The sequence below is a fragment of the Musa acuminata genome, chromosome BXJ3-10, assembly GCF_036884655.1.
Source record: "Musa acuminata AAA Group cultivar baxijiao chromosome BXJ3-10, Cavendish_Baxijiao_AAA, whole genome shotgun sequence".
Classification (NCBI taxonomy): domain Eukaryota; kingdom Viridiplantae; phylum Streptophyta; class Magnoliopsida; order Zingiberales; family Musaceae; genus Musa; species Musa acuminata.
The window spans coordinates 5,656,090-5,679,619 of record NC_088358.1 but is presented as its reverse complement, the minus strand read 5'-3'; the positions used below and the strand labels follow the sequence as shown (position 1 = coordinate 5,679,619).

The 23,530-nt window shown below is 40.7% G+C and overlaps 1 protein-coding gene across 5 annotated transcripts in view; it reads right to left on the bottom strand.

The window, feature by feature from the left end:
* Positions 1-23,530, bottom strand: part of LOC103999759 (AP-1 complex subunit gamma-2-like) — a 108,972-nt gene that overhangs the window by 59,184 nt on the left and 26,258 nt on the right. For all 5 annotated transcript variants that reach the window (XM_009421598.3, XM_018818966.2, XM_065170175.1 and 2 more), the window contains one exon: positions 1,235-1,398. In XM_009421598.3, the coding sequence (XP_009419873.2) occupies positions 1,235-1,398 (164 nt within the window). The remainder of the gene's footprint in view (positions 1-1,234; positions 1,399-23,530) is intronic.

Here is a 23,530-nt window from a genome sequence, read left to right as displayed (position 1 = left end):
CCACTTCTCCTCTTCGTCTGCCTCATCCTTTGTTGCTCCTCTTTCTTCTTCATCTTTCCTCCCACTCTGTCAGTCCGCCTCTTCCAACTTCCTCCTACCTCATCTCTCCATTTTTCTATTTGGTCCACGTCCACTGGTTCACCAACATACCGTGTGACAATATACCAGTATACACTGGACCAATACAATTTTGTTGAAAACTAATGCAGACCAAATGGCTTAAAAAATTAAGCAATGTTTCACCCAGTAAGAAATGTCCAAGATTTAGTTGATGAGAATAGTCACCAGCTCAAGTTTTGGAAAATAATGACTACTGAAAAGAGGATTGAAAGTATGGATTCTGTGTTGAACCTTCTTTAGTTTTTGTCCTTTACCTAGGGAGTGTATTGTCTGAATTTCAGATTGGAGGATTATCTCCTGGGTCTTTTTTTCCCTTCTTTTGGAAAATAATGGCTGCTGAAAAGAGGATTGAAAACAGTTATTGTTTTCTTCTCTTGTGTCTCACCCTCTGTTTCAGATCCTCTATAATAACAAAGTTGACAGGTAAAACTGCATAACAAAAGCTCAACAGAACTGTTTGTCCAGTAGTAATCCATCAAAGGTTCTGTATCAACGATGCTACCTAAAAAGATAGTAACTCCTTTGATCACTTTATTTCCGAAACCTAACAAAAGAGAAAAGCAAACAATCTACTAAACATCATTTAATATCCTTGTGTATCACCTTAGTCTTTGACATTGATAAGCTTTGACGCTAATAGCAAAATTACCTAGCCAACTAACTACCAGACAATTATGTCAAAGTTATAGTAAGTATTCTAGGATTTTAGATAACCAACAAAAATCAAATAACAAGAATTTCCATCTACGATTTAAATAAATATTGCTTGACATGTTTTTCTTGCTTCATGAGTGTAGTTTGTGAAAGTGAAAACAAGTAAAAACGATAAATTGATGTATCAGAATTGGGATAAAAATAACATGGTACTCAGAAGTCATAAATGCCAAACTAAGGAGGATATGAAATTGCTAGATCTGTGCACGGATACCCTTCAACAGAGACATGAAGACAAAGTATTTCTATGCCCATTTATTGTGATAACAATAACTATGCATCAATTTGGCATTATGATTAACAGTAAAATTACTTCACAATTGCATTAATTTAGCAGTCATGAATATCAATAGTTATCATATTAGCTTAGTTTAAGTCAAAACTTCACTTTTTCCCTTACTTGTCAACAATCGAGCAAATTTTGGCAGTTAGATCACCCTTGAAATCTTGATCACTAACTTCTAGATAATCAATAAGTTCCTTTGTCAAAGGCTTCACATTTGTCTCATTGACTAAAAGAAAAACAAGATCTAGGGCCCTCTTCTGAATGGAGGCATCAGAGTCCTGACAATATGTCAATACATCAGATATGATGGTTCTCAATAGGCATCAGAATATAGCATACTATAAAAAGTGATCAGAAAAATTTATAACATGAAGCCTTAATTCATCCATGCTAAAAACAACAAGGATATGATGCACAAGTAATGCTCAAGCTACTGAAGAATGAAAAGAAATAACTGCAAACTATACCATTTATTATCATAAAAAATGATAAAGAATACAAATGGAAGATGGACAAGAAAAAAATTAGTACCTTCTCTTGGGATAAAATACATGATATAAGTTTGTGACACAACCACTAAGCTATGTTCGAGAGAAAGGAGAACAATAACAAAGAGAGAGAAGCTGAAAAAAATTTCCACAAGCAATAAATTTTCCAAACTCTGCTTCTTCCACAGAAAGATTTTCCTTAATAGATGGCACTGTAATAAATATAAAAATGAAATTTAAAGTCTGAGTATGAATTTATTTAGCATCCAAAAGAAATTTTCAAAAATTCTATAGCTCTTGAGTTGTATTAGGGTTTTGATCTCGTAATGTACTGACATATCGAGCTTTACTCGGTATGGTGTGGTATGGCATATCATACCATATGGACAGGTATGTACCGCTCGTACCAGGTGGTATGGTACGGTATTCAAATCCTTGGTATTTAGCATTTAACAATGGATTAAATCTAAATCAGCAAAAACTTTATCAGCCACAGTGACTTGTATTCTTTAGGAACTTTAGGTTTTTGTTTCACAAGGCTTGCAATTTCATCAGGACCAGTCTATATTGGCCAGCATTACCAGTCCATGCATGAATCAGTATGCAGATGGCCCCAATTTTAGTTGGTTAGGTCGGATCTAATTTAAAAAAATAAACCTTTAAATTAAATTCATGGAGGAGATGATGAGGTGGAATAGGAGGAAGAAGAGGAGGTAGGAGGAGGAGGCGACAGCAATATGGAGCAGGAAAGAGATGGCAGCACCATGGCACTGATGAGGAAGCATGGCACAGGGAAGAGGAGGCAAAGTAGGGGAAATGAGAAAGAGAAAGAGACAGAATCAGAGAGAAAATGATATAGAAAGAGGGAGGGAGAAGAGAAAACAAAATTATAGAGACAGGAAGATGAAGAAATGGAAGGGAGAGAGAAGGAAAAACTGGATTGAAAACTATGACAACTGTCATAAATTATTAAAAAATTATATCAGTACTAGGCCATAGGCTGACCACCATGGTAGCTGTCTCTTCCGCTGCCCAGTAAGCCTGTCACCAGGTGATACAGCTTATCCAGGACAGAAGCTTGAGAAATTGCACAGTCCACATGCTGGTTCCCTGTCCACTAAAATGGAACCCTAGCAATATGGTCAATATTTGAAACCTTGACTATGGGTGCTTCTCTCATTGGTTTTTCAACCTTAAATTTCACTCATGTCACAGATTTATTGATTCTTTTGAAAATTTATAAATATCCATTAAATAAGAGAGAGAGAGAGATGGATGAGATGAGAAGAGAAACAACAATATGTAAATGAAAACATATAGCAATGCTGATACCAACTATTTAGGATTAGAAAACCCTTCCCTTCAAATCAATAAAAAGAAAATCCATACCAACCAGTCCTGAAAATCTATATCCAGAAAATTGAAAAATGTCACTTGTCATGCCATGGATACAAACTTATAGAGGAAAGAGGTAGTAAAAAAAACATATTAAGATTAGATGGCGAATTTTAAAGACAACACATGGAATTTCAGATAGAATGGAAAAAGAGTTGGCCATGTGGACTATGATGATCACTAAGATTGACATGACAAAGGAGATTCTCAAGGAATCTAAAGGAAAAGATACAACTATAGTAGTAAGTTGATAGTGGTGCGAGGAAGTTCAAAAATCAAATGCAGTTAAAAGATGACCTTTTTAGATTGGCTAAATTGTAATAGTGAAAAGAACTTTATAAGATATATAGCTGCTAAAAAAGAGACAAGATCCAAAGATTAGGTACTAAGGATAGTGAAAAAGATATATTTTGAATTTGCTAAATCTAGGGAAAGAAAGATAGGGATTTATGTAATATTAGAAATATTAAGGAATAATATCAAAATATACCTATTAACAGTAAGGAGATTAAGGAAAGATGAACTGGTTATTTCTATAAATTATTTAGTTTCTAAAAAAACATGGATTTAAATAATAGAAGAAGGTTTAGTAATCATAGATTTGTTCCTAAATTTAAAGCATATAAAGTGAAAGAAGTTGTCAAAAAGATAAAGATAGATAAGAGCATGGGACCAAATAGTGTTCCTGTTAAGATTTAGAAGAGTTTAGGTCATCAAGAGATATTTTAGTTGACTAGTTTATTTAACAAAATTTTGAGATTTAGAATGATGCCTAATGAATGAATCATAGTCTTCTAATACCAGAGAAATATGAAAAACTAATTTTAGAGGAATTATGATAATGAATTATCAAATTAGCAATTAAAGTTTAAATAAGAAGTGAAACATATATATTCCAAATTTGATTTGGTTTTATCCATAAATATCAATAACAGAAGCCATTAATTTATCAAGATAATTAATGAAAATATATAAATATAAAAATCAATATTTTCATAGTGTTCTCATTGATTCAAAAAAGCCTATGTCCCTAAGATGTATTGTGGCATATTTTAGAAAAGAAAGATGTCTACTAATTATATTGATATTATAAAATATACATATGATAGTGTAGTAACAAGTGTTAGAAATATAAGAAATGAGAATACCTCTCATGTTTTCTATTAGTTAGAAATGCATCAAAGATCAACTTCAAATTCTTATCTTTTTACATTGGTAATAGATAAACTTACTTATATGTACAGCATGCATCTCCATGTTGCATTATTATTTTGTTAATGACAGTATATTTAGCTGATAAAAGTTTAAATAGAATTAATTCTAAACTTGAGATGTGGAGATTAAGCTTATAAATTAAAGGTCTTAAATTAAAAAAGATCAAAAGTGAATATATGAAATGTAATACTAAGAAAATAACTATGGATACAATTAAATTGGAAGGACAAGAATTTCTAACAAGTAAAAAAATGTTACATATCTTAGATCGTATACAACAAGATAGAGAGATTGTTAAAGATAGAAAATTCAACTTCATGTACATCAATCTCTACCAACTAATATATATTGGTTTGGGCATGAACTAGGATACAGACTGCCCTATTTCACGCAATTTGATATAGTTTTTTATTTTTATTACGCGCTACTTTGTTTTATTATGCCCCATCACCCAATGTGCTATGTCTCCTCTTTGTTGTCTGTCACTAAATTATTATCACTCACTTCATCTCTGATACATCTCCTCCTCTTATTCTCTTCTCCCTCCTTTCTTATCCTCTCTATAATAAGGATAAGACCCGTCTTGGTCCAACCATGGACCGATATGGGCCAATACCCAAAACTTTAAATTTTGGTTAAATAATATTGTTTATCAAGGTTTGCAAGTAGTCAAGTATGGTATGTTGTGATGGTATTTATCAATCCAATAGCTTTTTGGTACATAAACCAAGGTATACCGAATTGTATGCTCGATATAGGGCTTATAGTGCTTGATATGCTAGGTAAATGGCCTATACCACTTGAGATAGAACTTGTGTCACCCCATATACAGGTATTTTTTTGGTTTTTCCAATTTTTTCATACTTTATTTGGACCTCAATATAAGGTACCAACACTCTACTTTGATGTAGACCAATATGGTACCAATCTGTGCCTGATTGCTATAGTACTTGAGACCATGATTGTTATACTTATTGTTCGTAGAGTAAAAATTGGATGGTTAAAATGAAGAGGACCATCAAGAGTTTTAGTAATCACTATGCATCCTTTAAATTAAAAGAAAAATCTAAAAGTAAGTTGTTAAGTCAATAATACTCTATGGATCTAAGCAATGATAAATTAGTTGCTAGGCTAAGAAGGACAAGAAAGCACTCTTCCTCATCTACCAAGGACTAGATGAAGGCAATCTTAAGAAAGTTGCAGTCGCCAACACCTCCAAATATGCTTGAGATATTATTCAAAACTCTTTCAAAGGAGTTGAGAAGGTGAAAAAAATTCGACTTCAATCACTTTAGAGCCAATTTTGTAACTTTACAAATGAATGAGTCCGAGACTACTTCAGATTATTTTACAGAAGTTCTTACCATTGACAATCAATTAAGAAGAAATGATAAGAATCTAGAAGATGTTCGTGTGGTTGAAAAAGTACTTCGATCAATACATGAGAAGTTTAACTTTATTGTGGTCTTTGTGCAAGAATCAAAGGATTTAGACCAAATGATTCAATATAAGCTAATGGGTTCTTCACAAGCACATGAACATTTAGTCAATAAAAAGAAACTAGATACGGTGGAGCAAGTCCTCCAAACAAAGTTCACTTTAAAAGAAAGAAATGAAAGCTCAAGTGATTGTGGTCATGGAAGAGGTCGAAGATGTGGAAGAGACCGTGGTTGTGGTGGAGGACATGGCTAAGGAGGAAGAGGAAGAAACAATAAGAAAGACCAAAGTCCAAAACAAGAACAAGAAAGAGGAAATACAAAATGCCAAAAGTATAATCATTCTAAAATTCAATGTTATTGTTGCAAAAAATGTGATCATTATGCTTCTGAATGTTATTACAACAAAACAATTAAGTTGAGGAATATATTAACTATGCTAAAAACAAAGAAGAAGACTCTCTTTTATTGCTAGCACATAAAGAAGAAGATATCGTCATGCAAGACAAGTGGTACATGGACACTGGAGCTAGCAATCATGTGTGATTACAAAAACCTGTTCATGAAGTTGGAAGAAACAGTGAATGGATAAGTCTACTTTCGAGACTCCTCAAAGTACCGATGAGAGGCAAAGGCAACATCTTGATCTACCTCAAAGATGGAAATCATTAATTTATTTCAAATGTTTAATATGTGCTAGATATGAAGAATAAGATTTTTATTCTTGGACAACTCTTAGAATATGTTATGATATTCATATGAAAGACAAACAACTATTTCTTAGAAGTAACACAAATTGCTTAATTGCTCATGTGGAGATGTCAAAGAATAAATTATTTATCTTAACCATTAAGCATGATGTGGCACAATGTTTAAAAACTTGTGTGAAAGATTCCTCATGACTTGGACATTTGAACTTTGAATATCTCAACATGCTATCAACTAAGTACGATCTTCGCCAAGGATTGTTGTATTGCTAGAAACAGCACGATTTTGGTGGCACATATCAGTCCGGGAGTGGATTGATACGTGGAAAACCCCGTTATGGGCGGTCTGCATTAAAATTATAAAAAAAATTAAAAAGTGATGGCCCCAAGTCCTTTTCAACGTTAAAAAAAACATATTAGGGCTCTTCTCACATACGAAACCGTGGCACTGCCTCTTTGCCGCTGCGATGTTGCAGCAGCGCTACCTCTTCACCGCTACAACAACGCTACCTCTTCGCTGATTTGCCACTGCAATGCTATAGCGACGCTGCCTCTTCGTCGCTTCACTGTTGCGATGCTGTAGTGGCACTGGCTCTTCGCCACTTCGCCAATGCGATGCTACAGCGGTACTGCCTCTTTGCCGCTTCGTCGTAGCGATGCTGCAGCGACACCGCCTCTTCGCCGCTGTGATGCTATTGCTTCACTTCGATGCTATTGTTGCTGCCATTGCTTCCCAGGTATCGCTGCACTTCTTCTCCTACTCCTTTTCTTTCTTCTTCTTCCTTCTTTCTTTCTCCTTCTTCCTCCTCTGTTCCTCCACTAGACCTTCCTCTTCAACATCTTTTTCTTACTCGTCAAAACATCAGTATGGACTAGCGTACTATGTGTCGATACATCGTACCGAGTGGCACATGTCGTGCCACCAGCCGATCGGCACATCGGTTCGAACCGGTAAGTCAAACCTTGATCTTCGATATATACAACACCCAAGTCAAATATGTGAAGGGTGTGTTCTTGCCAAACCATGAAGAAGCTTTCCACATCGGTGCATTCTTGCTAAACTTTAGAGCAAAGAAGCCACTTCAACTCATTCACATCGATGTTTGTGGTCTCATTGCTCCAACATATTTTGATTAGCATCATTGTTTTTTAACTTTTATCGATGATTATACAAGAAAAACTTGGGTTTATTTTTTGAAAGAAAAACTTGGAAAGTCTTTATCATATTCAAGAAGTTTAGAACTTTTGTGAAGAATGAAAGCGGCTTCTACATCAAAACCATTCACTCCAATCTGGGTGGTGAATTCACCTCCAAAGTATTTGAAGATTTTTATGATGAATATGACATTCGACATCAACTCACAACACTATATTCTCTCCAACAAAATGGTGTGGTGGGAGAAGGAATCAAACGATTCTTAGAATGGTGAGAAGCATGCTCAAGACCTAAAACATGCCTAAAGAATTTTGGACTGAAGTGGTGGGCTTAGCGTTGTTGAATCTCAGATTTTGATGATGAAACCAATTGATAGTGTTTATCTGATTTGCGTTTTGAGTGACGCGGGAAGCTTCGATCAAGGAGAGACAATTAAAGCAGGAAGAATCATGTTAAGTCGGAGAAAAACATGTCAGAAGATTGGACGTTGCGCTGAAGGATCAGTCGACGTATCGACAGAAGGCTTCGGGCCATAGGTTCGGGCATTGGGCCAAGAAGAGCGAAAATTGCACCAAGAAAATCGAAGTTGCAGAGGTCAACTGGCCAATTAGGCAATAAGCCACAAGAGAGGACGATGCGTCGAAGAATCAAACAAAGCGTCGATGAACCAATGACATGCCGGACAACACTTGATTCAAGCTTTATAACAATTGTCTAGATCGAAGTAGGTTTTAGGTGTAATTGGGTTAGAATTGGGCCAACTAAATTAGGGGCCAGTTGGGCCCAAGTCTGAGCTATGTTGGGCCAAGTGAAAGGCCCAAACAGTGATCCAACAGGTGGAACCGTCGTGGCATAGTCTCCGAGACTGTGTCAGGCAGTGGTACCACCTAATGGCAAGGTGTCAGGCGATGGTACTACCAGATTGGGTGGTGGTACCGCCCAGTGTCAGTGCTACAGGCGGTGATACCGTCAGGACCTAGGAAACCCGAGATGAGACACTTTTAGGCTCCAAGTTTGAATCCACTTGAGGCCTATAAATACCCCTCTCATCCCTAGTTAATTTACACAAAAATTGAGAGCAAAAAAGGAAGAAAATGTTGTTGTAATCTTGTGTGAACTCCTCTCAAACTCTAAGTGTTAGTGAAGTCTAAAAGAGGGGATAGTGGGGGTGTAAAGGTTGTCGCCTAAACCTGTGAAAAGGAGAAGAGTATAAAAAGGGTAGTTAATCTTCGCCCATTGAAGGAAGATCGTTAGTAGATGCCGGTGGCCTCGATGGAAAAGGAATCGGTGGAGTGGATGTAGATCACGACAACCGAACCACTATAAAACGGTTTGCATTTCTTTTTGAGCAATTTACCTTTACTGCAAATTGCTTTACCTTCTTATTTCTTTCACTACACTCCCGTACGCTTTCAAATTAATATCTTTCCGAAACGGGTTTAATCGAAACGAGATTTTCGAACTGACGACGTTTTTTTTCCGCTGCACTAATTCACCCCCCCCCCCCCCCCCCCTCTCCCTATAATCCTAAATTAGTATCCTACATTGAGCTTGGAGAACAAAATTCCACAAGAGGCATGGACTGGAAGAAAACCGTGTCTTACACTTCAAGGTATTTAGGTGCATTAGTTGTGCACATGTACCTTATCAAAGAAGAACCAAGTTGGAAGACAAGAGCTCCAAACTCATCTTTGTTGGGTATGACACTAAATCCAAAACCTACAAATTATTTGATCCTAACAATTCAAATGTTATAATAAGTAGGGATGTGGAGTTTAATGAAAAAGGTGTTTGAAATTGGGAGAGCAACATCAAAGAGTTGTACAAAGACGTACAAAAGCAAATGAAGTTTGAAATTACTTCACTATCTTCTACACAATCATCTTCAAAAGATAGTCTAATACAACAAAGGACAAGAAGTCAGATTTATATAAACTAACTAATGAATTGCATCTTATTTGTCTCCTTGCAGATTGTGTACCACTTCAATATAAAAATGTCATGAAAGATAAAAGGTGGAAGGATGCTATAAACGAAGAGATCATTTTTATCGCGAGAAACAAAACTTGGGAGTTAGCATCACTATCTCAAGAACAAAATGCTGTTGGTGTGAAGTGAGTTTACAAAATCAAGAAAAATGCACAAGGCCAAGTTGAGAAATACAAAGCTAGATTGATGGCAAAGAGTTACAAACAAAAATTTGGCATCAACTATGATGAGGTATTTGCCCCTGTTATCCGAATAGAAACTATAAGATTGATTATATTCATTGCCGTATAAAACAATCAATCAATTTATCAAATAGACATTAAATCTGTATTTTTGAATGGTTTTCTTGAAGAAATATCAAATATACATAGAACAACCATTGGTTTACATTAGAAAGGGGCATAAAGAAAAAGTTCTTAAGTTATAGAAAGCTTTATATGGTTTAAAGCAAGCACTTAGAGCATGAAATACTAGAATTGATGCCTACTTGAAGCAAAATGGTGATGACTAATGACTAGTGATTAAAAAAGGCGCTCGGGCGCTCGCCTAGGCGCTCGGGCGAGGCGAGGCCCGAGCGCCTAGCTAATGTCCCAGGTGGCGCGCTTCAAACAGGCGTCGCTTGGGCGCTCGCCCGAGCCCAGGCGCTGGGCGCTTCGGGCGAGCGCTTGGGTAAACCAAGTGACCGAACTAGGATTTTAGGTCTGGTTCGGTCCTGATTCGGTTGTTAGTTGGTTCAATCGAACCAACTAAACCGATATAACCCTTACCTAACCCTAACCCTTACCCAACCCTAACCCGCTGCCGCTCCCGATCCCGAACAAGATCTCGTTGCTCGTCGCTCCTGCTCCCGCTGCCGCTGCTCGCCGCTGTCACTACTCGCGCCTCCCGCGAGCCCTCCCGCTGCTTGCGCCTCTCGCTCCCTTTCCCTTTCCCACTGCCGCCGCTCGTCGCTACCACCGCTCGCCGCTACTTCCTCGTTTCTCCGTCAAGCTCAGTATACAGTATACTCTTAATATTAAGTTTATTTGAATTTTGAAATGATTAATTTTCAATACTGTTAATAGATTAATAATATATTATTTTGATTTTAATGTTGTTAATTTTTATTTATTTGAAATTATTGCTAGGTTTCAACATAAATGGCAAGTGTAGAGAGCAACTCAATAGAGTCTTTAATGGTTTCAACATATCTTGATGAAGAGGAATGAATCGAAGGACAAGAGGAAGAAGACGAATTCAATGAAGATGATTTATATGAAAATGACGATAATATTGATTATGATGAATGACTTTGATGTAAAATTTTATTGTTTTAAATTTTGAAACTTTTTGTTAATATGACATTGTGATTTTGTATCTTAGATTTTCTTAATTTAATAGTATATTTTTATTTAAAAATTTAAATAATTATATTTATTAATTATATTATATATTTTTATATTTTAGCGCCTCGCTTCGCTCGGGCGAGCGCCTAGTGCCTCGGGCGTTTTTGGACCTTGGCGCCTAGCGCTTTTTAAATCACTGCTAATGACCAATATTCTTATAAAAGTGCCCTTTATAAGAAGATGAACAAAATTGAAGATATCTTAGTTGCTTGTATGTAGATGATCTTGTCTTTATTGGAAGCAACTCACTTATGTTTTAAATATTCAAGTAAACAATAATTTAAGAACTTGAAATGGCTGACATTTGACTCATGACCTATTTTCTCAACATCGAAGTGAAGCAAGTAAAGAACGTATCTTCATTTCACAAGAAGGATATGCAAAACAAGTTCTAAAAAGATTCAAGATAGAAGATTGCAAACCGATTAGCACACTAGTTGAATGTGGCCTCAAACTTTTACGACAAGATGGTGGTGATACAATTGATCCAATCTATTTCAAAAGCTTAGTAAGAAGCTGGAGACATCTAACTTGCACAAGACTAGATATTCCATACAGATCCAGATTCAGTAAGTCAATTTATAGGAGAACTAAAATCGACACACATGAAGGCTGCTAAAAAAATTTTATGCTACATCAAAGGTACCATAACTCATGGTCTACTATATTCATATTCTAATGATTTTCGACTTGTTGGTTATTCTGATAATGATTCGAATGGAGCTCTAGAAGATCAAAAAGTACAATTGGCTTTGTTTTTATATATGGGTGAGATCGTTTTCACTTGGTATTCGAAGAAGCAATCTATTGTAGCATTATCTACATGTGAAGCGAAATATATGGTGACATCATCATATGTATGTCATGCTATATGATTAAGGAAACTCTTGAATGAAGTAAATTATGCATAACATCAAGGTACACAGATAAATGTTGATAACAAATCAGCGATTGGATTGGCCAAGAACCTGGTTTTCTATTAACAAAGCAAGTGTATCGATGTTCTCTTTCATTTCATTCGAGATCAAATCAAGGAGAAGAAAGTTTCATTGCATTACATCAAATCCGGTGATCAGATGCAGATATTTTCACCAAGCCCCTTAATTCGAAGATATTTTTCAAGATGAAGATATTGCTTAGTATGTGTGCTAAAAATGAATTAAGTTTTAGGGAGTGTTAAGAGAATTAAACTTAATTATAAAAGATGATTGAAACCTCTCTCATGATCACATGGGTGAAAACAATTGTAACCTCTAGAATTTAGTAAGAATAGAGGTTACATAATGATAAAGATCACTATAAGAAGGTTATGAAAATAATAAACCACTAGTAAATTTGATAAGTTATATAGAATAAAAGTATCTGAATGAAGCCTTAACAATTGAGTCTTATAACTCTCATCTATGACTATAAATAGATGGGATTTGTCATGTTAAAGTAGAGAGAAAAAGTGAGAAAAGAAAAGTATAGAGAATTGTCCACAAGAGCTCTTGCATCATCCCTCAACTCTACCACTCTAACTCTCTATCTCTTCTTTTCATTTGCCTATCAAATATAGCTTTATTAAATGATAAAATGAGGAGAATTATTAAGATGGTATAGACCAAGGATTGAAATTTTGTACTGTACCGGAGTTTTGAGATTCGCTCGGTACGGTATGGTACTACTGTATACCGAGCGGTATATTTCGATATACCGCTCGCAAAAAATTTTTTTTACAACGTCACCTCTCTTCTCCCCACAAGGGGCGACGTTGTCGAGGCGATGTCGCAGAAAAAATGAGGCAATGTTGCCTCTCTTCTCCTCATGCAGTCACGGACTTAGCTGGAATTGCCTAAGTTATAAGGCACCCTTGCGGTAAAGTCACGGACTTAGCTGGAGTTGTCTAAGTCGACGCATGCTAGAAGGCTTTGATTACTGCTTCTTCATGTCATAGGGCGTCTTCAGGCTCCCAACTGGCTTCGGTCCGGGGAAGCTTTCGCCACTTCACCAAGTACTCGGTCTGCTCAGCTTCATTGGGTAGCTTCGTCTTGCGATCCGCTAAAATGGTTTCAACTCGCTTCTCGTAGGAGGCTCTGGTTGGGGGTAGTCGAGTTGGAACACTTCGGGAAGCATCTTGCGGATTTGAGTGGTAGGCCTTCAAGTTGATGGCATGAAAAACATTGTGAATTTTGAGCCATTGATAATCGTCCCAAGAACCGAGCGTCTCGATCATTGATAATATTATGCGGGACTCCCCAATACTTCAATATATTCTTCATCATCATCTTGGCCACCTCCTCTGCTGAACAGTGTACAGGTGCAGCAATGAAAGTTGCATACTTTAAAAATCGACCGATCACCACGAGTATCGATTTGAGCCCCCCTATTGCTGGCAAGCTTAATATGAAGTCCAAGGAAATGCTCTACCACGGCCTTTCTGGTACGGGCAACGACTCCAAAAGTCCTAGTGGCTTCCGTTGCTCCACTTTATCTTGTTGGCAAGTAAGGCACGTTCGAACATATTCCTCCACATCAGTCCCTATCTTTGACTAGTAGAAAGCTCTCTTGTTTGGTGAATGTCCGGATGTCCTGCCCAAAGGAAATCTTGACACTCTCTCAAGAGTTCACGCCTCAAATTGTCCACTCAAGGAATATAAACCCTATTCCCTTTTATGTAGACGAGTCCCTCTTGGACCCAAAATCGTCGTGCCTTGCCTTCTTTGATTAGTTGCATCAGGGTTACTACCTAAGGATCACTGTACAGTCCATCCCTAATCTAGGAAAGGAAGTTGGAGTGTAGCTGACTTGCTTGGCCTCCGCCCTCTAGCTGCATGGCATTCACCCACTCCACTTTCCGGCTCAATGCATCAGCCACGACATTTACTCTTCCGGGCTTGTACTCTATTGTCATATCAAACTCGGCTAGGAAGTCCTGCCATCGTGCTTGCTTTGGGGAGAGTTTCTTTTGAGTTTGGAAGTAACTCAAAGTGATATTGTCTATTCTCAACACAAATCGCGATCCGAGAAGGTAGTGCTGCCAAACTCGTAGATAGTGGACCACCGCTATCATCTCCTTCTCGTGCACCGGATACTGTCACTCTGTCTCGTTGAGCTTGCAACTCTCGTAGGCCAACGGGTGACCCTCCTGCATGAGTACTCCCCCAATAGCGAAGTCTGAAGCATCTATATGGACTTCGAAGGGCTCCCCATAGTCCGACAATTTGAGCACCAGTTCTTCCAACACGGTAGCCTTTAGATCTTGGAACGCAGCTTTATATTTGTTGGATCATCTCCAAGGCTACTCCTTCTTCGGCAACTCTGTCAGTGGAGTTGTGCGCTTCGAATACCCAGCTATGAAGCGCCGATAGTAGTTAACAAAACCAAGGAAGGATCTCAACTCTAACACCTTCTTTGGAGTTCGCCATTCCGCAACAGCTTGCACCTTTGATTTGTCCATCCGAATGGAACCATCACCAATTCGATGCTTCAAGGATAAGATCTCCGTCTGAACAAAATAGCACTTCTCCCTTTTCACGAATAAAGTGTTCTCCCTGAGAACCTTGAAAATTGTCCGAAGGTGCTCGACATGCTCCTCGAGCGTTTAGCTATAGACGACGAAATCATCCAAGTAGACGACCACAAACTTATCCAAATACTCCTTGAATAATTGGTTCATAAGAGTGTAAAATATGGTCGGAGTGTTGGTTAAGCCGAAAGGCATCACCAAGAACTCAAACACTCCGTACATGGTCACGCAGGTAGTCTTCACTTCATCGCCTTCAGCAATGCGCACCTGCCAGTACCCGACCGAAGGTCGAGTTTAGATAAATACTTTGCTTTGCCCAATTGATCGAACAAGTCCGTGATGAGCGGGATGGGATACTTGTTCTTCACCGTCACCTTGTTGAGGGCTCGATAGTCGATGCATAATCGGAGGCTCCCATCTTATTTTTTTGGAAGAGAACTGGAGCTCCGAATGGTGTTTTATAACTACGGATAAGACCACAACTTAGCAGTTCATCTAACTACTTTTTGAGCTCTACCAACACAGGAGGGGACATGCGGTATGGTGGTCTCGCTGGAGGCTTCACTCCTGGCTCCAGCTCGATATAATGATCCACGCCTCTGTGTGGCGGTAGATTTTTCAGCAACTCAGGTGGCATAACGTCTGTGAACTCCTTCAGAACGTTTGCCACCACAATAGGTTCATGAATGGCCTCCTCGTCGAGTGACTCTAGCTTCATAGTAGCCACGAATGTTAATTCTCCTTTTCGTACACCTTTCTTTAATTGTAATGTCGATATTTGTTAGGGGTCTTTATTCCACTCTGAGAGATGGGAACCACACAGGGGTTGTCACCTCCAATCAGACATAGGGAGTTCAAGAACGACATTGGCACTATCTTCGTCACGTGCATGAACTCTATTCCGAGAATCACTTGTAAGTCATCCAGTGGCACCGCCATCATGTTTGTGCTCCCGCTCTATATTCCGATCTTGATGGGGACTCCCTTGGCCAGCCCGAAGATCCGCTTAGCCTTCGAGTTCATCGCCTTCATCCGACTTGGGTTCTTCTCCAAGATCAGCCTAAGTTGTTTGGCTTCTCGATTGGTAATAAAGTTGTGGGTAGCACCCGTGTCCACCATTGCGTGGGTTGTTTGGCCATTGAGCTTGATGTCCATGTACATCAGTTCACCGTTTCTTGCTTTATGTGGCTTTGTCTTCATGTTCTCCCCCCACTTGACCCCGCAAAGCATTTAACAAACGCATTGCTCCTATCCAGGGTCCTTGCGACTCCGCATCGTCATTGCTGGATTCTAAACTACTTGAACTAAGAGCGACAGCCTTGCCCTTGTCCGATTTGGGGGGGTGGATTGAAGTTGTTAAGGCGTTAGGTGCTTGTTTATGTGGGCACTCCCTCACCATGTGCGGTCCTCTATACAAGAAGCATCCGCTAGGTTTTGGGGCCTTGCCTTTTGAGCTTGGCCCTTTGTGGGAACTCTTCTTCCTTTGCTCGCCCTTAGGCTCCTTCCCTCGAGAATATTTTGAAGCGCGATTTCCTAAAGATTGTTTCCTTTTCCCTAAGTCCTTCAAGGAAACAAAGTCGGTGAGCCTTTCTATGACCGTAATTGCCCCGATCACATCGGTAACATTCCTTCAATGCAGTTCCTGTTGAGCCCATAGCTTCAGGCCATCAAGGAAGCTGAACAGCTTGTCCTTCTCGGACATGTCCTGTATGTCCAGCATCAATGCAGAAAATTGCTTCACGTAGTCTCAAATGAAAGTACTTTGGTGGAGTTGTCTCAACTTCCTCCTTATGACGAACTCTGTGTTCTTCGGTAGGAACTGAGTTTTCAACTCCCGCTTATAATCTTCCTATGTGTCCACTCGACACCGACCTTGTTGGACCTCCTCCCAATGGGTTCGTCACTCAAGTTTTGCATCCCTATTCAGATACATAGTTGCTATTGAAACTTTGGTATTTTCATAATCGGGCCTTGTAGCTCGAAAGTACTATTTCATATCAAACAAGAAATTCTTAAGCTCCTTCGTGTCCTTAGCACCTCCAGAGCAATGAGGCTCAGGTGCCCTCAAGTTTTGTGACGACACAACACGGGTGTTACTCCCTCACGCATTTAGTGCCCTTGTGAGCGGTGTCACTTTGGAAGTGAGTTCCGCCATGACTTCGTGTAAATGTTGCACGGAGTCTTTGGTATCATTCGTCAGTCGATCGACTAGGGCCTCAACCTTGTCAATTCGAGATTCAGCTTCTTCTTACGAGCTCTCTACCCCAAGAAGCCTTCGTTGGCCTTGGTAGAGTTCCTTCAAGCTTGCTTTAAGAACATCTAGGCAGGTTTCCGCCATAGTGAGTCTCTCCTTATGGCTCTTTTTCCCGATTGGCACTCTAGATTGCGCCTCCTCCGCTCGCAGAGAGTAGGTAACTTCTTGCTCATCATGTTCGCTGTCATGCTCCTCCAAAGCGGCTCCAACAGTATGAGAGAGAGTTTGCACTTGTAGCCCACCTGCAGTTGCTTGGGGCAATGGTTCAGCTTGTCCCGTCTTGCTCGATTCACCATGATGCTTTGCCATGGCGAGCTTGCGAAGTATCTTCGCTGCTTGTTCGAATTGCTTGCCTACTCTAATACTACATTGTCACTGACTTAGCTAGAATTGCCTAAGTCGTGAGGCACCCTTGCGGCAAAGTCACGGACTTAGTTGGAGTTGTCTAAGTCGTGAAGCACCCTTGCACCAACTCCTCAGACTTAGCTGGGATTGTCTAAGTCATGAGGCTCCCTTGTGACATATGCATCCGCAAAGCGTCAGCCTAGTTGCAACCTCGTATAGGTCCTGAAGGACTTGCAAACAGAAAGTTGATTAGTTTTAAAACGAGCGACAGATAAGTCCCAACGTCTCGTGAAGATGGAAGCTTTATAAGCAATTCAGCGAACACCTTGAGTGCAAGAGAGAAAAGAGAGGAAGGAGAAAACAAGGACTTTAGAAGGTAGAATGAACAGTTGCAAGTCTGCAAACAACTGCTCACCGGGTGTCGGGTGCAAAGGCAAGTTCCCATCAAGTTAACGTGCAAACTTGTAAAGATTGTTCAATGCCCAACATTACTCCGAAGCCCTATCCCCCCCTAGTGCAAACCCGGGGGTTCTAGGGTGCTGAAATGGCTAACAATTCACGTGAGGCTGCGGTCTACAGAAAACAGGTCGTGGCACGCGAAAACAGAGCCATTTTGGGGCAGTTTGGCCCGGTGTGGCGAGCGGCCGCACTACAGTGCCGCGAACTATCGTTGCTTACATTTTTCAAGCAAAAACACACAAAACCAAGGCAAAACATGCTACCATGTCTCTATACAAGTATGCAAATGTGACGAACGATTCATTGAACGAAGTTGTTGCAGGTGCGCAACAACCGTTCGTGACAATGCGACGTCGACGAGACGATATCATAGAAAAACGAGGTATATATATATATATATATATATCTGTGATGTCGTCAAGGTGACGTTGCCTCTCTTCTCCCCATGCGAGACGATGTCGCCATGGCGATGTCGCAGAAAAACGAGGCGACGTTGCCTTTCTAAATATATATATAAAACAGTGATTTAAAAAGCGTTAGGTGCCAAGGTCCAAAAATGCTCGAGGCGCTAGGCACTCGCTCGAGCGAAGCGAGACACTAAAATATAAAAATATCTAATATAATTAATAAATATAATTATTTAAATAAAAAAAATGATATTAAATTAAGAAAATCTTACAAAATCACAATATCACATTAACAAAAAGTCTCAAAATTCAAAACAATAATAATAATTTCAAATAAATAAAAATTAATAATATTAAAATCAAAATAATATATTATTAATCTAATAAATAAAAATACTGTTACTAGTATACAGTTAGTAGTATACTGTTAATATACTGTTAACAGTATACTATCGAAGTGAGAAGAGTGTGAGTAAGAGGAAGCGAGAGCGGCAAGCAGCGATAGTGACAGTGGTAGTAGCGAGCAACAGGAGCGGGAGCGGCGACAATGGTAGCAGCGAGCAGCGGAGAGCGGAGAGCGGCAACGGGAGCAGCGACAGTGGCAGCGACAGCGGTAGCGGTAGCGGTAGCGGCGAGCAGCGAGTGACGCTAGTGGCAGTGGCAATGGCAGCGGTAGCAATAAGCAGCGGCGAGCAGGATTAAGGTTGGGAAGTCGTGAGAGGAAGATTGATATCGGTGGTTTAGTTGGTTCGATTGAACCAACTAAAGCACCGGAGACCGAACCAGACCTAAAACGCTGGTTCGGTCGCATTGTTTAACCTGGGCGCTCACCCGAAGCACCCAGGCGACACTTCTTTGAAGCGCACCACCTGGAAATGAAGCGAGGCGCTTAGGCCTCACCTCGCCTCACCCGAGCGCCCGAGCGCCTATTGAAATCACTGATATAAAAGTAAAAAAAACCTTTTATATATATATATAATAGTTAGAAGAGGTGAGACAATTAGCATTAATGGTAAAAGGTCAGTTAAAAAGAACCTTAAAGAAACTTTGTTGGAAACTATAAATAAAGATTTAAATGTTCTTAATTTATATTGTAATGACAATTAATATCAATGGTAAAAAGCCAATTAAAAAGAACATTAAAGAAACTTTGTTAGAAACTATAAATAAAGATTTAGATGCTCTTAATTTATTTTGTAAAGATCTCCATGGTAGCAAAAGTTCTATGTATAGCATTACTATAGGGGCCAAGCTCAACGAATCGTTCGTCGCTTTTGCATGCTTATACAAGGAGCCAAGCTTAAAAGGCAAAACCCTAAAACCTGGCGAATGCTTCTTGTGAGAGGATCGCACATGGTGAGGGAGTGCCCACAGAAACAAACACTTAATGCCTTAACAACTTCAATCCACCCTCCCAAATCAGACAAAGGCAAGGCCATCACTCTTGGTTCGAATAGTTCAGAATCCAACAGCGACAATAAGGAGTCGCAAGGACCCCGGATGGGAGCAATGTGTTTGTTGAATGCGTTGCGGGGTCAAGTGGGGGAGAACTTGAAGTCTAAAGATGTTGTCATAGAAAGCAGGAAGCAGCGAGCTGATGTACGTGGACATCAAGCTCAATACCCAAACAACCCGTGAGATGGTTGACACAAGCGCCACTCATAATTTCATTGTCGATAGAGAAGCAAGATGACTTAGGCTAAACTAGGTGAAGAACCCAAGTCGGATGAAGGCAGTTAACTCGAAGGCTAAGCAGATCTTTGGACTAGCAAAGGTGGTACACATCAAGATCGGGACATAGAGCGGAAGCACAAATATAATGGCGGTGCCATTGGACAACTTCCAAGTGATTCTCGGAATGAAGTTCATGCATGCGGCAAAGTTGGTGCTAATGACACTCCTAAACTCCCTATGTCTAATGGGAGGTGACGACCCCTGCGTGGTTACTATTTCTCGAGAAGGAACCAAGGACCCACAACAAATATCAGCATTACAACTGAAGAAGGGGGTGCGGTGCGAAAATGAGATTTAACCTTTGTGGTTGTTGTAAAAGCTAAAGCCACTTGACGAGGAGGCCATTTATGAACCTACTATGGTGGCAAACATCTTGAAGGAGTTCACAGATATCATGTCGCCCGAGTTGCGAAAAACTCTGCCACCACAGAGAGGCATGGATCATCGTATCGAGTTGGAGCCGAGAGTAAAGCTTCCAGCGAGACCACCATACCGCATGGCCCCTCTAGAGTTGGCAAAGCTCAGGAAACATTTAGATGAACTACTAAGCGGTAGTCTCGTCTGTAGTTCAAAAGCATTATTTAGAGCTACAGTTCTCTTCCAAAAGAAACAAGATTGGAGCTTCCGATTATGCGTCGACTATCGGGCCCTAAACAAGGTGGCGATGAAGAATAACTATCCTATCCCGCTCATTGCGGACTTGTTTGACTAACTGGGCAAAACAAAGTATTTCTCAAAACTCGACCTTCGGTTGGGGTACTAGCAGGTGCACATTGCCGAAGGCGACAAAGCGAAGACTACCTATATAACCAGGTTTGAAGTATTCGAGTTCTTGGTGATGCCTTTCGGCTTAACCAACGCTTCAACCGCATTCTGTATTCTCATGAACCAACTATTCAAGGAGTATTTAGATAAGTTTGTGGTTGTCTACTTGGATGACATCATCGTTTACAGCAAGGTTCGCAATACCGTACCGTACCGGCATTTCAACCTGGGCTCGGTACCGGTACGGTACGGTATACCGAGCGGTACACCTGAGTGTACCGAGCGGTACACCTGAGTGTACCGAGCGGTACACCTGAGTGTACCGAGTACTGTAGCAGTGCTATAGTGCTACGGTACCTGCTACAGTGCTACAGTACCTGCTACAATACCTCGGACCGGTAACCATCGGTCCGCGTACCGAAAACCTGTCGGACCGGTACATACCGCCCGTACCGGGCGGTACGACTCGGTACGGCAAACCCTGGTTTACAGTCAAACGCTCCAGGAGCATGTCGAGTACTTTCGAGCAATTTTTAAGGTCCTTAGGGAAAACACTTTGTCCGTGAAAAGGAAGAACACTTTGCTCAGATGGAGATTTTATTCTTGGGGCACCGAATCGGTGGCGATTCCATTTGGATGGATAAATCAAACGTGCAAACTATGGCGGAATGGTGAACACTAAGGAAAGTACCGGAGTTGAGATCCTTCCTTGGTTTCGTCAACTATTATCGGCGCTTCATAGTTGGGTATTCGAAGCGCGTAGCTCTACTGACAGAGTTGCTGAAGGAGCAACCTTGGCGACGGTCCGACAAATGTGAAGTGACATTCCAAGATCTAAAAGCTGCTATGTTGGAAGAACCGATACTTAAATTGTCAGAATATAGGAAGCCCTTCGAAGTCCATACAGATACTTCAGACTTTGCTATTAGGGGAGTACTAATGTAGGAGGGTCACCCGGTGGCGTATGAGAGCCGCAAGCTCAACGAGACCGAGTGGCGGTATCCAGTGCATGAGAAGGAGATGACAGCGGTGGTCCATTGTCTACGAGTTTGGCGGCACTACCTTCTTGAATCGTGATTTGTGCTAAGGATGGACAACATCGCTTTGAGTTCCTTCCAAACTCTAAAGAAACTCACCCCAAAGCAAGCTCGATGGCAAGACTTCCTAGCTGAGTTTGACATGGCAATAGAGTACAAGCCCAGAAGAGCCAGTGTCGTGGATGATGCATTAAGTCGGAAAATGGAGCTAGTGAACACCATGCAGCTAGAAGGCGGAGGCCAAGCAAGTCAGTTGTGCTCCAACTTCCTTTCCAGAATCAGGGATGGACTGCACAGTGATCCGCAGGCAGTAACCCTGATGTAACTAATCAAAGAAGGCAAGGCACGACGATTTTGGGTCCAGGAGGGACTCGTCTACACCAAAGGGAATAGGGTTTATGTTCCTCAAGCAGACAATTTGAGGCGTAAACTCTTGAGAAAGTGTCACGATTCCCTTTAGACCGGACATCCGAGCATTCATCGAACATTGGCTCTTATGGAGAAGGTCTTCTATTGGCCGAAGATGGGAAGTGATGTGGAGGAATATGTTCGAACTTGGCTTACTTGCCAATAAGATAAGGTAGAGCAACAGAAACCAGTTGGACTTTTGGAGTCGTTGCCCATACCAGAAAGGCCGTGGGAGAGCATTTTCTTGGACTTCATATCAAGCTTACCGATAGTAGGGGGACTCGGATCGATACTCGTGGTGGTCGATCAGTTTTCAAAGTATGCAACATTCATTACTACACCTCTACACTGTTCAGCAAAGGAGGCGGCCAAGTTGATGATAAAGAATATGGTGAAGTATTAGGGAGTCCGGCATAATATCATCAGTGATCGAGATGCTCGGTTCTTAGGGCGATTCTAGACTGAGTTTTTCAAATTGATAAGGTATTGGCCACCCCTAGACTGATGGCCAAACTGAAAGAATAAATTCGCTCCTTGAGCAATATCTTTGACACTACGTGAGTGCCAACCAACAGTATTGGGTGAAGCTATTAGACATTGCTCAATTCTCCTACAACTTGCAGCAAAGCTCTACGTCCAACAAGAGCCCCTTCGAGATCATTACGGGACAGTAGCCGCCGACTCCTCACACCTTGGCAATTAGTTATACCAGGAGTAGTCCACCAGCTTATCACTTTGCGAATGAATGACACCGAAATGTAGATATTACACGAGCTTACTTAGAGAAGGCAACCAAAAAAATGAAGAAGTGGGCAGACTTGGGAAGGCGACTACAGGAGTTTAAAGTTGGCTACTTGGTGTTGGTGAAGCTACAACCAATATCTCTCCAGTTCTTTAGGCAAAAAGTGCACAAGAGATTAGTGCGCAAGTACGAAGGACCCTTCCCAATTATCAGCAGGGTAGGCAATGTTTCCTACAAGTTACAACTGTCGGCGTGGCTAAAAATTCACAATGTCTTCCATGCAAGCAACTTTAAAGCCTACCACTCAGATCTGTAAGATACTTACCAAAGTGTTCCAACTCGGCTACCCCTCTACCAGGACTTCCTATGAGAAGCGAGTTGAAACCATTTAGCGGATCGCAAGACAAAGCTACCCAACGGAGTGGAGCAAACCGAATACCTGGTAAAGTAGCGAAAGCTTCTCCGAACAGAAGCCAGTTGGGAGCCTAAAGATGCCCTACAATATGAAGAATCAATCAACAAAGCCTACCAACAAGCATCATTGAGGGTGTCGACAGTTTAAGTGGGGGAGAATGTCACGAACGATCGTCGCACACCCGTAACATCTTCGCTCAACGAACCGTTCGTTGCTTTCGCATACTTGTATAGATGCTTGGCAGCATGTTTTGCCTCAATTTTGTGTATTTTTGCTAGAAAAATGAAAGCAAGAACAGTTCACAGCGTTACAGTGTGACCACTCACCACACCGGGCAAAACTACCCCAAAATGGCTCTGTTTTCGCGCGTCATAGCCTGTTTTCTGCAAACCATAGCTGTGAACGAAACATTAGTCATCTCAGACCCCTAGAACCCCCCAAGTGGCACAGGGGTGGATGGGGCTTCAGGGTAGTGTTGGGCGTTGATCGATATACACAAGTTCACATGTTAACTTGACGGGAACTTGCCATCACGCCCGACACCCGATGAGCAGTCGTTTGTGGA